The sequence below is a fragment of the Nannospalax galili genome, unplaced genomic scaffold (assembly GCF_000622305.1).
Source record: "Nannospalax galili isolate Female #2095 unplaced genomic scaffold, S.galili_v1.0 scaffold525, whole genome shotgun sequence".
NCBI classification, from domain to species: domain Eukaryota; kingdom Metazoa; phylum Chordata; class Mammalia; order Rodentia; family Spalacidae; genus Nannospalax; species Nannospalax galili.
Genome location: NW_008353937.1, coordinates 2,423,694 through 2,438,779, shown reverse-complemented (window position 1 = coordinate 2,438,779; position 15,086 = coordinate 2,423,694). Strand labels below are relative to the sequence as shown.

The window sequence follows — 15,086 nt, the reverse complement described above, 5'->3', positions numbered from 1 at the left end:
AAAATAAAAACACCTCATCTGTAATGCAGAAAGATCCCAGAAGGGAACACTGTACCAAAGCATTGAGAAGCAGCCAGACAGTCTAGACAATGCTCAATAACAACTCAAAGGGAGCTAAGCTCCGCACGGTTGGGTATCGCTTCCATGAGTCATGGGTTCTGTGGAGCATTTAAAGGAAATAAATGAAAAGGAGAGGGAGTGAGGGGTAAAGGCAGATATTTGAATTCTGAACTGTTCTAGGCTGGGGTAAACAGTAATGGGTGACACAACAGTGTGACCCCAGGAGACAGGACTCAAAGCCTACAGCCTCAACATCTGTATGGAGACATCTCAGGGACAAAAGTTGTGGACAGCCTGTGGGGCTCTGTGTACTCTATGATTTATGTGAGTACACTAGCAAGACAGAGGACAGAGGGGAGTAGGATAAAACCCTGTATCCTAAAGCATGGAATGAGATAACATCTATTATCATAAATTATAAAGATGTTTATGCATAAATGAGGGTTATTGTGAAATTTAATTTTAATGGTCTGATAATTAAGCAAAAAACACAATAATTACCATATCTTAATTTTCTAGCCTATTTGCTGTGGTGGCATCACACTTTTTAAAGAAAAGATCATGCTAATTCTTCATCAGGAGAACCTTCTATTGTCTCTGGGTGTCCCTTGAAGCTGGGTGTGAAGGGGCAATCTGTTCTATGGGACACTGCCTGAGTGACTGTGGACAGAGCCTGTGGCTGGTGGTCAGCAGCTGAGGCATAGGTCCAGTCAACAGCCTGACCCTAGGCAAGTTCTGACTCTTACCCACAGGGAAAACAAGCACAGAGCCACCTGACGAACTGCTATGTGTAACGCTGCGGATAAACATGGATGGTAATACAGCCTGCAAGACTAGGGACAGTGCTGGCGGTGTCGTGACTGATGCTGTGGTGCCTAGAAATGTAATCACCAAAGACCAAGTGGCACAGATCATTCTGGGTAAACGTAAACTGGTGGCCCTTAATTGCAGAATGGATGCATCAGGCAGTCACGGAGACTTGAGGGGTCAGGGATGAGTCACCAACGTCCAAAGGACCTTTCCAAGAGGAGATTAGGAATGTGGAACAGTACTTTCTACACCCAGTTGCTGAAATGTTCTCCTTTCAATTATAAGATTAGAAAGAAATCTCTAGAAGTAGAGAGGAGAATGGTATTTCTGATTTTTAAAAACTCAAATGCTCTTAGTCCGTGAACAACAGTCACATGCTTTCCCCTGCATTAGTATGTGACACACACATACACACATGTCTCCACACCATGTTGGTCAGCCAGCCTGCCTGCCCTCCCGCATCCCTGCCCTCTGGCCCTAGCTAAAACCTGCTCATCTGTCACACTCTCCTAGAAACTAAATGTCCCCCACCCAGTTCATATGTTAATTTCTTCACCCCCAGAGTGATGAAATGAGTAGGTAGGGCCTTTGGGAAGTGATGAGGTCTTGAGGGTGGAGATGTTAGAGAGCTTTGTAAAAGAGGCTCAGGAAAGACCCCCTCACTCCTTCCACAACATGAGGCACAGGGAGAAGCTGTCTGCAAACCAGGACGTGGCCCTCAGCAGCTACTAATTGAGCTGGTGTTTTGGTATTGGACTTCCAGCACCCAGAACCGAGAGACATGGCAATTCCTATTCTTGACGAGCCTCTCTGTGAGACTGAGCGACCGTCAGGCACTAAGACAGAAAACTGACTTTAAAAGTAGAGTGCTGCTTAACAAATACCTACACCTGTGCCGGCTGCTTTGGAACTGAGGACAGGCAGGGTTCCAGGTACCCCACTTAGAAAAGACTGACTGCCACGGACAAACTGCCAGGGGCAGCCATTGTGAGGACCTGGGGAGAGGGGGAGACCTGCAGGGAAAGCCTCTATCTTCTCAGAGAACATCAAAGCGCAGTGACAGAAGTATGCAAGCAACACCATTCTGAAGGGGGGGCGGGGCACGGACACGACCAGGCGGGAACAGAAGGGCCCACTGGGTATGAGGTGGTAGACAACATGGCTGGATCATGTGCCTGCCCTGGAGGCAGAGCTCGTGAGCAGTGATTTGGTATTGGTATTTGGCTGAGAAAAGTGTCTGTTGTGGTCTGAACATGAAACGCCTCCCTTGGGCCCATGTCTCTGAACAATTCATCCCTGGATGATGATGCTGCTTTTGAAGGTTGTGGAACCTTCCAGAGGTAGAACCTCACTGGAGGAAGTGGGTTACGCAGGGAAGGCCTTAAGATTTTCGAGACTGTGCTCACTCCTGTCTGCTCTCTGCTTCCCGATTGCAGACACAGCTGACCAGCTGCGTCAAGCCATCACACCTTCCTCACATGACCCCTGCACATCGAAGTAAACCCTTCCTCCCTCAAGTAGCTTCTTGTCAGGAACCTCATCACCATGACAAGAAAAGTAATGAATAAAGCATCTCAGCAAAATGCAGCTGGGGGTGGAGAGATGGCACAGCAATTAAGAGCACTGGCTGCTCCTGTGGAAGACCCGGGTTCAATTCCCAGCACCCACATGGCAGCTAACAACTATCCTTAGCTCCAGTTCCAGGAGAATTCAGGACCCTCTTCTGACCTCCACTAGCACTGCATGACACAGGCACATTTACATACATGCAGGCAATATACTTATACACAGAAAATAAAAATAATAATTTTTTTTACAAGTGCAGTTGAGCATCTGTTGATCTCTTATGGTAGAATCAGAGAAGGGAAAAAGGATTTAAAGACAGCACTCCTCCTTACCGGTAGGGGGTGCTCCGGCTGGCTGGATGCTCCACCACCGCCCTGTCGCCTTGGCTGGCCAGGGGTCCCGCCATCCCTGAGGCATGGTGCAGAACTTACCACACTGCAACATCTCAAAGTATCAATATTTATTGAATAAATATTTTATGAATGAATAAAAAATGCAAGTGAGGAGCACTCAGAAATGAGAAGCTAAGCAAAAGGTTTCATAAAGATGACACCCGGAGCACAAAAACAAATTGCAATTATTTGTGGCTCAGTCGTTAATATCTCGGAGCCCTGTGCTGTCAAGAATGATGTGAGCCTTCGCCACGGGATGTGCTGAGCGATTTATAATTTCTTAAAACTGTTTTATATTGGTGCCATAGGAGGACCAAATTTATCTTCTCTCAGATCATGGGCTATATCAAAACACATAAACCAAGAGACAGGACAGATGGAGGATGGCTCCCTGCACAATTAAGGGGGATGACGCCGGGCAGCATCCAGGCCTCTAGAGTGCCGGCCACCTCCCTGGGAGCTAAGAAACAGCCTTTCCTCAGCCTCTGCTCACACAGCAGGAGGAGCACAGGGGCCCTGCACATAACTGCACCCAGGGGGCAGGTCCCATCCCAGGGACAAGGACAAGGTGATTCTGGGAGTGTTGCTGGCTCCTCTCACAGGAAGGTCATAAACGTCCCCAAGCCTTGGTGGTTTCCAGTTTCCAAATCATCACCCAAACTGCCCTGCAAGGGGGCCTGAGGGCCTAACATACATGTATATATGTCATTAGCAATCACAGTAAGTATGAACACACTGAAAGCTGCCACACAGTGAGCACATTGGCAGAGAAATGAAGATGGTGGTGTATTTACACAATGAAACATCAACAGCGTTCAAAATGAAAGAGGATTTAGATTTAGCTCCAAAGTATAACGCTTATTTTAACTTTCAAAGGGACATATATGATCCAAAAATGTGTTCCAAACCATGTTTGGCTGTTGCGCGCGCGCGCGCGCACACACACACACACACACACACACACACACACACACACACACAGAAACAGTGGAGGCCTGAATGAACAACAATATCACCTCAACACAAGAGTGAGCCTGAGGAGAAGGGAAGGGAAGAAGGCATGCCATGGGGAGGGACAGAGCTCCTCAGTTCATCTCTCTGTGGTTTATTTATCCCAACATTTTCTTATGAAAAACTTTCAAATACAAAGTGGAAAGGATGTTACAGTGAACAGTGTGCTCACTGGAAGACAATCCCGTGAACACTGCTGTGAGTTTGCTCCATCACTACCCACCCCTCTGCCCCTCTGCCCTTCCCAGCCCACCCATTAATCCCTGGGATTTGCAATGCATGTCAGAGACCGTTGCAGTGGTCACACACCACTCCCGGACCCCTCTGCGTGTGTATTCCTAACCACCACCCAACACTGTTCGCCATGTTTTCATTGATGTACAGTTGACATACGTCAATGAAGTGTTCCAGTCTCAGGTGAGTCTATACCAAATTTGAAAAGACATACACATTTGTGTAACTCAAACCGCTACAGACTTGCCATGACTGCGGCTCACCTAGAAAACACGGTCAAGCCCTGCCCTGACCTCTCCAGAGGAAACTGGTCTTCAGAGTCCTCCCACTAGAGAGACTGGTTTAAACAGAACCACAGCACAGGCTCTGTGGGGAGGGCAGCTTTCATGCTCAGGAGGCTCTGGAACACTTTACTCTTTCTGTTGCGGGGTACCTTCTCCCTCTGTGGGAAAATACTACTGAACGCCTTTGCATTCTTCCCTACAGGGCGCAAGGACTATGTGGTGTTTTTTGACTTTGTTTTCCAGGAAGAAGAGAGGTGCTTAAGGACATTCTTTGTAGTTCTTTTGGTGACCATGTTTTAATTGTCTTAATTTATTTTATATGTATGAGTGTTATGCCTGCATGTGTATAAATGTACCTGTGTCATGCACTGCCTGTGGAGGACAGAAAAGGGAGTTGGAGTCCCTAGAACTGGAGTTACAGACAGTTCTTAGATGCCGTGTGTGTTCTGGGTCCTCCACAAGAGCAGTCACTGCTCTTAACCAATGAGCCATCTCTCCAGCCCCGACCATGTCTTAATCTCACATTTCACTATTATTTTTCATGTGTGTCTGTGTGTGTGTGTGCCCATGTTTGTGTATATGTACGCACTGGTCTGTGCACGCATGTGTGGAGGACAGAGATCAACTTCGGGCCTCTCCTCCGTCACTCTCCATGTTTGACTTGGAGGCCGGTTCTCTCACTCAACTTAGACCTTGGCTGTTTCAGGCTAGATGGCTGGGAAGTGAGCACCAGGGATCTTCCAGCCTCTCTACAGCCCCACCCCAAACCGGCTCTGGGATTACAGGCACACACCACCACACCTGGCTTTTACGTGGGTGTTGGAGATCCAAATCATGTCCCTGTACGATGAGCCCTTTACCCGCTGAGCCATCTTCCCAGCCCCTTAATTATTTATTTATTTATTGCATATGTGTATGTGGTACGTGTGTATGAGTATGTTTGCGTGGGAGTGGTCCACATGTGTATGGGCATATACATTCATGTGTGCTCATGCATGTTACAGCCCAATTGACATCGGATGCCCTCATCAGTCACTCTCCACTGCTCTTCCTGAGGCAGGAAGGGGTGGGAGGGGTATCCCACCTCAACCTCCTTCAGACACCCACTTGGCCTTTCCTGGGTTCTGAGGATCTGTCAACTCCAGCCTCATGCTTGTATGGCAAGCACTCTACCTGCTGAGCCCTCTCTCCTGACTGCCTCTCCTCCCTGAAGAACTAAGGTTGGAATAGCAGGGCCGGGGTAAGTGCACATATGGCTTTATAAGAAGTGCCGGACTTTGCCCCCAGTGGCTGCAGTGTTTTCTATCCTGCCAGGATAAGAGTTCCAGGTACCTCACATCCTCCCTGGAGCTCAACACGTTTTTCATCTCCCCATCCTGACGAATGTACATGAAGGCACAGCAGCCTCTTCCTGCGGTTTTAGATTTGCATTTTCCCACTGACAATAATGTCATGTCAGCTATTTAGAAAAATAGTTTATTCTTTGAAATAAGACAGAAGCAGAGATAGAGAAACATCTGGAGAAAACATAGAAATAAGTGTTCTAAACTCTATGACACAGGCAAGCTAGTGTGTTGTTATCACAGGGCCTTGTGACTTTGCTATTAAAAATAAGAAACAAGGGACTGGAGAGATGGTTCTGTGGTTAACAGCACTGGCTGCTCCTGCAGAGGACCTGTGTTCAATTTCCAGCACCTCTACATGGCAGTTAACAACTGTCCTAACTCCAATTTCAAAAGCTCCGATGCCCTCTTCCTACGTCTGAGGGCATTGCACAAGACAGGTACACTTACATAGATACAGGCAATATACTCATACACGTAAAATAAAAATAACAATTTTTTTAAAAAAAAGAAATATCATTCCATCTCTAATTTGTCTACAATTTGAGCTTGAGGCACAGCCTCTTAGTGTGGAGAAAGGCCCAGTAGGATTGCGGGAGGGATTCTGCACCTTCCCATCACTACCAAGCTCTGCCCTCCCTAGACCACACTCTCAGTCCTAGCCTGGCTCCCCTCTGTGGGACACTCACCTCTGGCACTCTCCGGCATGCAAGACAAGCTCCGCATTGCTCCTGGCACAGACTGTCAGCTCGTGCTCTGTGGAGTTGAAGACGTCGAGAAGCAGGTGGCACTGCCGGGTGCTGTGTGGAAAGACAGAGACTTTCAGAACCCTCCTCCAGCGAAGAGGAGCAACTTTGCCCTTTCCTCCTTTCCAGGAATTTTCCACTGTTTGAAGATGTGCAGATGTGTGATTTATCAAAATGCCAAAGCCTCTGGACACACGCTTGGAACTTGGCCATGCCCTTTATGAACCAAACAACCTTGGAAGGTAGCTCAGTTCTCCAAGCCTTAGCAAGTGAAGGAGTAGAGGTAAGAACATCTAAATACATGGTATACAGTGTCACTCAATAAAGACCATCTAAACATATGGTATCCAGTGTCAGTCAATAAAAGCTATGTCCAAATGAGGATGTCTTCAGCTACCCAGCAGTGAGCACAGGGCTGGGCACTGGAGTGTAAAGATCTGGGCCATGGGTTGGAGAGATGGTGCAACTGATAAAGGTTCAGGCTCACAACCAAAACCACAAGACCTGGGCCGTAAGTGTATGGACTGCTCTGTAAGTGTCTTACCCAGGGTGTCTCCATCCTCCTCGTCTTTGGAGCTGGGGCAGACTGCATAGGCTAACTCACCACCCAGGTGAAGCCTCCCCCACCCCTCTTTGCTTGCCACGATTAGGGAAGCAAAGTTCAGAATTGAAGTTCTCAACTTCCAAGTACTCCCCACAGCAAGGGATGCCCCCAGTGACAGAGTCCCAGCCCACGAGCTCTGGGGTTTCAGAGCCTTCCTACCCCAGATGCCAGAGCCCTGAGGGGAGGATTCTGCCCTTCAGCCTCCCTGGTTTCATGCCTTTGTCCTTGGGAAGGAACTGGATGCCTTGAAGGTTAGTGACCAATGGTTCAGAGACAAGAACAAAACCATGGGCTGCAGTTGGCAGAGCTGGGGCCAGAAGGAACCGGAAAACCAGGCAGGGCAGTGGTAGCCCACTGCCTCCTCCCTCTAGACTTATTAGCTCCATGGCTGAAATGGTTTTTAAAAGGCAACAGGCCATGCTTCGTTTGTGTTAGGCACTGCTTATCAGGTTTCCATTACAGTTGAATGCTTGCCCAAAACTAACACAGTCTTCCAAATTTCAAGTGTCACGGTGAGCACATGATGGGGAACCAATGAGTGCCGGGATAGCCATCGCAGGAGCAGAGCAGGAGCAGCACCGGGGCGGCAGAGCCATCCTTGGAAAAGGAGATGAATGGCTTGTCTGGGGGTGGGGGGCAGAGAACTACACTCCGGGTCATCACCAGTGCCATGTGGCATCAAAGCAAGCCCTTCCAGAGGGCACCTGACTTCTCCAGTGTGTCCCCAGGTGGGAAGCAGGGCTTTGCCAAAGGAATGGGGATGGGAGGTAACCCTGTCCCCTGCACTTGCCCAGAGATAGGGCATGTGGAGAGGAGGCTCAGGAGAGGACCATCCTGCTGGGGTGGTGACCACAAATCCAGACCTGGAGCTCAAGCTGCCTTGTCCTCACAGCAGGTGCATACTTGGGTTCCATTTGTCACCTGTCCTCTGCTCCTTTGAGAGAAGGGAATTCAGACACAGAGGGAAGCAGGAGCATGTCCAAGGTGCGTGTGCGCGCGCGCACACACACACACACACACACACACACGGATATAGACACTGCCCAGAGGCCAGGGGGCATCTAAAAGAACAATCTTTCCACATGTGGCATGTCTCAAGAGAAGGAGGTGAAGCACAGTGTCACCACTCTGGTGGTGCCATGGGTCTTTGGACGACAGCTTCATGTTGGTTGATTCTGGGACTCGGGGATAGGGGTGTCTTACAAAGAGGTCTGGCACTTGGCTCATACTCATTAGTTCTGACAGCTGCCTACAAGCAGTCTCTTCCCTCAGCTCCCAGGAAAAGGGCTTTCCAGGAACGAAGAGCTGCCTTTGTCTAACTTCATGAAATCTTTAATGACAACAAAAATCTTTGATCAGAAATGGGAACTCCTAAACCTTTTATGGGAGTGGGGATTGAAGCCACTTTTTAAAGCCTGGAATAGGACACTCAAATACATGTTCTTTCGACTGGCAGAGCACGGTGTCTGAGAAGCCGTGCAGGAAAGCAGCGTGGATACAGTGTCTCTCTGCCCTGGTTGTTGTGAGTCACTGTCTGTGTGGGGGCGTCTGAGCTGGTGTTTCGATTGTTCCTAACGTCGCCATGATGATATATCGGTGGATCTTTGTTTTCTATCTGTTACTCATACGTTAATTCCCTGCCCAGACTGGTGGCGTTCTGTGCCCACCGTAACACCATTTACTCCATATCGTTCCACATCACTATGGACGATTTCCTTTGTGCTCTGCTGGAACACAGAGTTTACTTTTCATTCTGTTCACCTCTTGGCTTTTGTTTGTGTTTTCTGGTTCTATCTTTCTGAAGAGTAAGGAAGCTTAAGAACTCTTTCCAGAAGAACTGAGGTCACATAAATTCTTTGAGGGAAGGTTACCTTCCCTGTCTTGGGAAAGAGAGATGGGGGCAAGGCCCAGGGCCAGGAATGTGGTGGGTTTTGAGTCTCCAGTCAAGTTGGGCAGGGGCAGGGGGGATAGCTGCCAGGTGGCACACAGTCCCTCAGGGAGCAGAGGAAGGACCTGCATGCACCATCATGCACCGTTTTCTCTGCTCAGAACTGCAAATTTACTGACAGATGTGTGAGTCCCCCCTGCATGTCGGGTACCATTCTATGTATGCAGCTGAGAAATGGAATAAAGACTGGGGGGGGTCTCTGCTTTCATACAAATTGCATTTGGGAGGGGTACAGGAAGTGGAGAGGGGTACAGGAAATGGAGAGGGAAAAAATGATCTCATATAAAACCAAAATCAAGTTCAAAAGGGTTACAGAAGAAAGGGTTAAGCCATACATAATCGATAACATTTCTATGTATTAACTAAAAACATTTACAAGGTGAAATTCTTAAGAACATAGATTTACAACATCCACATAGCCCAGAAGACTTAGGAAAAAGTGACAGAAAACGTAAGGTGTTTGTGTGGACTGCTATAAAGTCTCACAGAATAATTAGTAGAGAGCAGAAATAAGTACGAAGACACAGCGCTCCCAGACGGGGAGCTGTCGGAGGAGTCCAATTCCCCACGTACATGAACTCGAAGCACTTTAATTTTTAAAAGTTCCAGCAAAATTTTGGTTCTGGTAAAAATCTGATGTGCTAAATTAAATTTTATATGTAAAAAAAGGACTAAGAACATGCAAAATAATAAAGAGGGTAACTTTGGGAAGGGTCTCACCAGCTAGATACCAAGAGTCTTACAAAGCACAATGATCATCCTGGGACGGTGGCAGGTAAGCTTGGAATAAAAAAAGATAGTTCGGAAGCTGGCCCACGAGCTGCGTTTGCAGGTCTGAGGCCCACGAGCTGCGTCTGGAGGTCTGAGGCCCACGAGCTGCGTCTGCAGGTCTGAGGCCCATGAGCTGCGGTCTGGAGGTCTGACCCAGAGGCTTATACTGATCAGGAGGAAGACTCACTAACAGTGCTGGGACACATGGTTGCTCACCCAGAAAACCATATCCCTATCTCACACCATGAGCTTCAAAAAGTACACCCAATAAATAGTTTCCTGCTGTGCAACCATTTCCTGTATCTGTTCACAACTGCCCAGAAACACACAACACTACCTAGATGTACTACAACATTTTTAAAAATTAAGTAAATGAACAGCTTTTGAAAGAGAGTTCTCGAGTCAGTCCTAGGACACACAGAGTATGAGAGACAATATGCTTGGCTGCAGTAAAGTTAAGAACTTTGGTATAGATGGAAAACATTCAGATCCCAGGCCAAGACAAGCTGCTTGTAAAAAGGTATTTTCACTTTATTAAACTGATGAAGAATTCGAATTCTGACTTCACGGAGAATCCCTATAGATCAGTAAGTAATGGCTCAGTAAGAAATGAAGCAAAGCATAGGAACCAGCAGTTGACTAGAGGAAACCCAGCCAGCACTAAACAGACTCAATTGAGCCAGTAGCCAGAGCAACAGAAACCAAACGTCAGATACTATTCACTACTCAGCTTAATTGAATCATTTAAAAAGGGCTCCAGGACCCAGTGTTTGCCAAGATGTACACCGATAAGACACGGGATACAAAATAACTGGTGCGACTCCTTGGGAGAGGGAGTTAGGGTTGCCTTGTCACGTTCCACGTGAGCATGCTTGGGCCTAACACTTCCACGTGGAGGTGTGTGATGGGAAAGCAGATAAAACAGGATGGCTGTGCGGGTCGAAACCTGTGCAGAGGGGGAAATGAACTCACAGGAACAATTGCCTTATCACAGGTACAGCCTGTGTGAATGTCAGACAAGTGAGTTGTTGGAGATACCACACACACTGTGCATGCACAGCCACAATTTTAAGGTTGAAAAAAAGACTCCATATTGTCTATAAACATTAACTGGTGTTAGTGTCGTTCACAGTGAGGAGCAGAAATGATTTGAAGGAGTACCTGGAGCTCTCACAGCCTTCCTGTCTTGAAATTTGAAGGCAGAGACAAATACAATAGAGGGAAATTGAGAACTGGACCAATCTGCAAGGTAGACAGACCAATATCCCCTCGTTTTTAGTTTCTAATGGGTGAAATGTTTTAGAAGCATTTACAAGTCATTTAGAATGTTGTCTTATCCTGGGGTTCCCCAACCCCCAAAGGACGGAGCCTGAGGAAAGCGCTTCAAGGTTGCTGAGGCTCAGAAGACAGGAAAATGCGGAGTGGGAGAGGGTGGGAGGCAGAGTCACAGCAGGCTTCACTGGGTGAGTTATCCAGGGGGTCAGCCTGCTACAGTTGGGGCTTCAGTTTCAGGGTCCTCCTGCGACACTGCAGGAACCTTGCTTCAGGACAGAGCACCTAAGTCACAGTAGACAGGATCATTTCCCCCACCAACTCTTGCCTTAGGGCAAGCTTTCCCCCAAACGGTCAGGTCTCAGACCTCGTGTATACTGTACAGCTGGGACCCAGAGCCACCCAGTCCTGCAGCCTTGGTGAGGCATTTAAAGTGTTCCAGAAAGCAAGAGATGCTGAACATTGCTGAAGCAAGGTACTCTCTGGTTACACCTGCATAAATCCGGTTGCTATAGCAACAGCTAGCGTGAAAAGTAGGCTACAGTGCATGACAGGGCATGAGGCGCCTATAACACAAATAGTTTTCAGAAATTAGGTGCATTTCCTGTAAACATCAACAGGAATTAAGAAGTCACTTTGGATTCGACAGCAAAGGAGGGTCTCCGTGAAGAAATGATGTTTTATACTGGACTCAGATGTCAACGAAGCAATCTTGTGAAGGCCTTGGAGGAGAGCTTTCCAAGGAGAATCAGCAATCAGCGTGAAAATCTTCAGGCTCGGTGTGATTATGGATCAGAACAGGCCAAGGAGGGATTGGCAGGAGATTAATGACCGAGGAAAGGTCAGAAGAAAATACTGATTTTATTCTAAGCATGATGGAAGCTATTTTGAGAGTCGGAAGCCGATGACTGGCATGACTTGGTTTATGTGGAGGGTAAACAAAGAGTTCCAATTCTGGAAAAGATGGAGGGAGCACAATCCAGTGTGTCTATCGCTCGTGACTGGATCCCATCTCTAAGTCAGAGCTAGAAAGAATGAAGTCAAAGACTCAAAAAGTTTTAAACCCTAGAAGACAAATCAGACCAGGATCCCAGAAACCAAAGTCTGGAAGAGGGAGCTGGTTCTATTTCCCTACACTGCTCTGATCTGACCCAGAAAGCAGCTTGGAGCTTGGAATGTTACACTGGGCATCCCCAAGCTGCATTGGGAACTCACAAGTGAGCACCAGAGACACAGAAAGAGTTGCAGAACCCTCCCTCCTAGCCCCACCAATGCTGCAGGGTGGAGGAGAACCACATTTGCCATCTCAGAAAACCACATTTGCGGTCTCTTCTGTCCCCTTCTGCGGTCCAGCCTCTGGGCAGTGCTGTGAGCCGAGCATCGTGGCACCAGCCTGCACAGAAACACACCACTCCCTGACCCAAGAACTACAGTGCCAGCACCAACATTTTCCCCTTGCCCTCTGTGCCTCTGGCCAGTTAGGAGACACACAGACAGGAAATCCAAACCTGGGTTTGCAGCAGGCACACACAGGAGGAAGATTTTGGAGGAAGATTAAGAGCCCAGTCCGACAGTGAGGTGCCAACCAGGGTGCAGCACAGGGAGTCAGTTCAGATGGCCACAGACTAGAGGCCTCAGTTACAGCCCAGAGCAGAGGCAGATCCGGAGAGTACCATAACGCTTTGAAAGTGGATAGCAGTGGGATCCTCAGAAGGCACTCGGGGAAGTGCCCAAACCCAGAAGACCTTGTAGGCCACCTTCCGAAATATTTTATTATTTTTATTTTAGGTGTATGAATGTTTTGTCTCCATGTATGTAAGTACATCTGTGTTGTGCAATGCCCATGGAAGTCAGAAGAGAGCATCAGATCCCCCTGGAACTGGAGTTATGGGTGCTGGGACTTGAACCCAGGTCCTCTGCAAGAGCAGCCAGTGTTCTTAATCGCTGAGCCACCTCTCCAGCCCCTAGACTACCTTCTAAAATCAAAGCAACAACATCTTCCTGAGGACCCAGTGCACAACAGCAAATGAAAATATCTAGAAGATGACAGAAAACATATCAGCAGAGGAAAACATCGACTCCAGGGGAAAGACAAACCAGGAGGGGACCGTAAGATGACTGTCTGACGGGAAGACACCAAGCACAGCCCAGGAAGGAGACCAATGAGACGCTCAGGAGACAGGAGGAGTCAGCACGAAATGCCAGAAAAGGGCGTACTGGACTGGACGGTGACCCAGCGGCAGCTCATCGGAAGAGCTGTAAGGGCGGGAGAAAAGAGCCACCTGGATCTGAGGGGCGGGAAGAGGACCCACCACCCACCACACCAGCATCCTCACATGCCATCTCGTTTACCTATGACCATATTCCGCACTGTGAAAGAAAAAAAAAAATTCCCCAAACTCTTAACAAAGGGAGAGAAGTCACTCAATGTTCGGAGCCCACAAAGGAAGTAAAACATCTAAAATGAAAGATAATAAATCATCAGTGGGGAAAAAAAGAGAAAAAAAAGATTGGAAAATATAGTCCTATGGTTAGGGGAAGGGAAAGATGATAAAACCTGAAAATTGTATTGTAAATTCAGAAAGAAGACATTGAATGGATTCTGGAAGCTGGACATATTCAAAACAATCCAAAGGTAAAGACATATTTACCTGGAAATATCATGTTATAGAGAGATAAGAAGAAAAGTAAATCCAGAGGCTGCGACTGGGCAAATGACAGCTCGACACAAAGGAAACAGCAACATAAAAAGTCTGAAGCGCTGTCATCAGAAACAGAAGTGTGAAGTAAGGGGTGAAGCGTGGGCAACATGACGCGGGGTGGGCTGAACCCCGTCTGCATCCAGGGAGAGCATCCTTCAGGAACAAAGGTGCAGGAAGGCCTTCTCAGATGAAGCCAGTCACAAGCCTGGCCTCTCTGAGAGAAACGTTCCAGAAAGACCTTCAGAAGAAAGGGCAATGACATTACCGAGAAAACTGGCATGTGCCAAGTACCTAGCTAACGAGAGCTTAGGATGATCATGGTATTAAAAGCAGAGTATAGCAGAGGCCACGTGAGAGCAGGGACAGTTTAGTGGTGATGAAGAGGGGCGTTACTGAATCCACCAAGAATGCACAGTAAGGCTTGATGTGTAGGCACACCAAGCTTCAAAGTCATGAAGGGCAGAGACCGAAAGGATAAATGGACAAACGCATAATAAGGGATGGAGAGGACTCTTGGAAACTCCTAGGACAAGCAGACCCAAAAGCAACAGGGTCTGGGAGACATGAGCAATCCCCTATGTGGTTGATGCTTAGTGAAAACCCCACCCCACACTTGTAGAACACACACTAGCACACAGTAATACACACTAGGACAGGAAAAAAGTCCCTGACAAGTTTTCTAAGACTGCCACACTACCTGCTGTGCTAATGAGGTAACTTCTGACAAATTTTTAAAATGACAGAAAGGACACAAAGTGTTTCCAGCTGAAACACGACTAACCTAGAAGTCAGTGGCAGATGATGAACGGAGCACTGCAAACACCAGAAAACAAATGAACACACTTCAAATTACCCTCCAGGCAAAGAAACAGAAATTAGAGTATCTTGGAATTGGTAAAAGCCAAAACTTACAGGAACGGAGCTAAAGCAGAATTTAGAGGAGAAATGGACAGCGTTGAATGACTGCATTTGGGGAGAAAAAAGATTTCAGATCAAACAACTTCCACCTCGGAAAACAACAACGACACCAAAAGATCAAACACTCGTATCAGACACTGAAAGGAGATGAGGAGAAATAAAGGAAAGCAAAGCCAGAAAAGCAGAAAAAGCCATTTTCAAACCCCGGTTTTTCAAGGGGGTCAATAGAAGTTCACAATAAACTTTTCATCACAGTGACAAAAGGAAAAGGAGAAATCTCACAAAGGCCCAAGATCATGAATTTAAAAGGAATGCGGCTTTCCAAGGGGGGGGGGGGGGGGGCGGTGCTGAGACAGGCCAGAGTCCCAGCACATCAGTGTGACAGGCTGGATGCAACGCACTCACAAAACAAGAGCAGCTTGAAC

The 15,086-nt window shown here is 47.6% G+C and overlaps 1 protein-coding gene across 4 annotated transcripts in view; it reads right to left on the bottom strand.

Annotated features, from left to right (window-relative positions):
- The window catches only part of Trappc9 (trafficking protein particle complex 9), a 551,206-nt gene that overhangs the window by 164,372 nt on the left and 371,748 nt on the right, over positions 1-15,086 (bottom strand). For all 4 annotated transcript variants that reach the window (XM_029555013.1, XM_008851069.2, XM_008851072.2 and 1 more), the window contains one exon: positions 6,390-6,500. In XM_029555013.1, the coding sequence (XP_029410873.1) occupies positions 6,390-6,500 (111 nt within the window). The remainder of the gene's footprint in view (positions 1-6,389; positions 6,501-15,086) is intronic.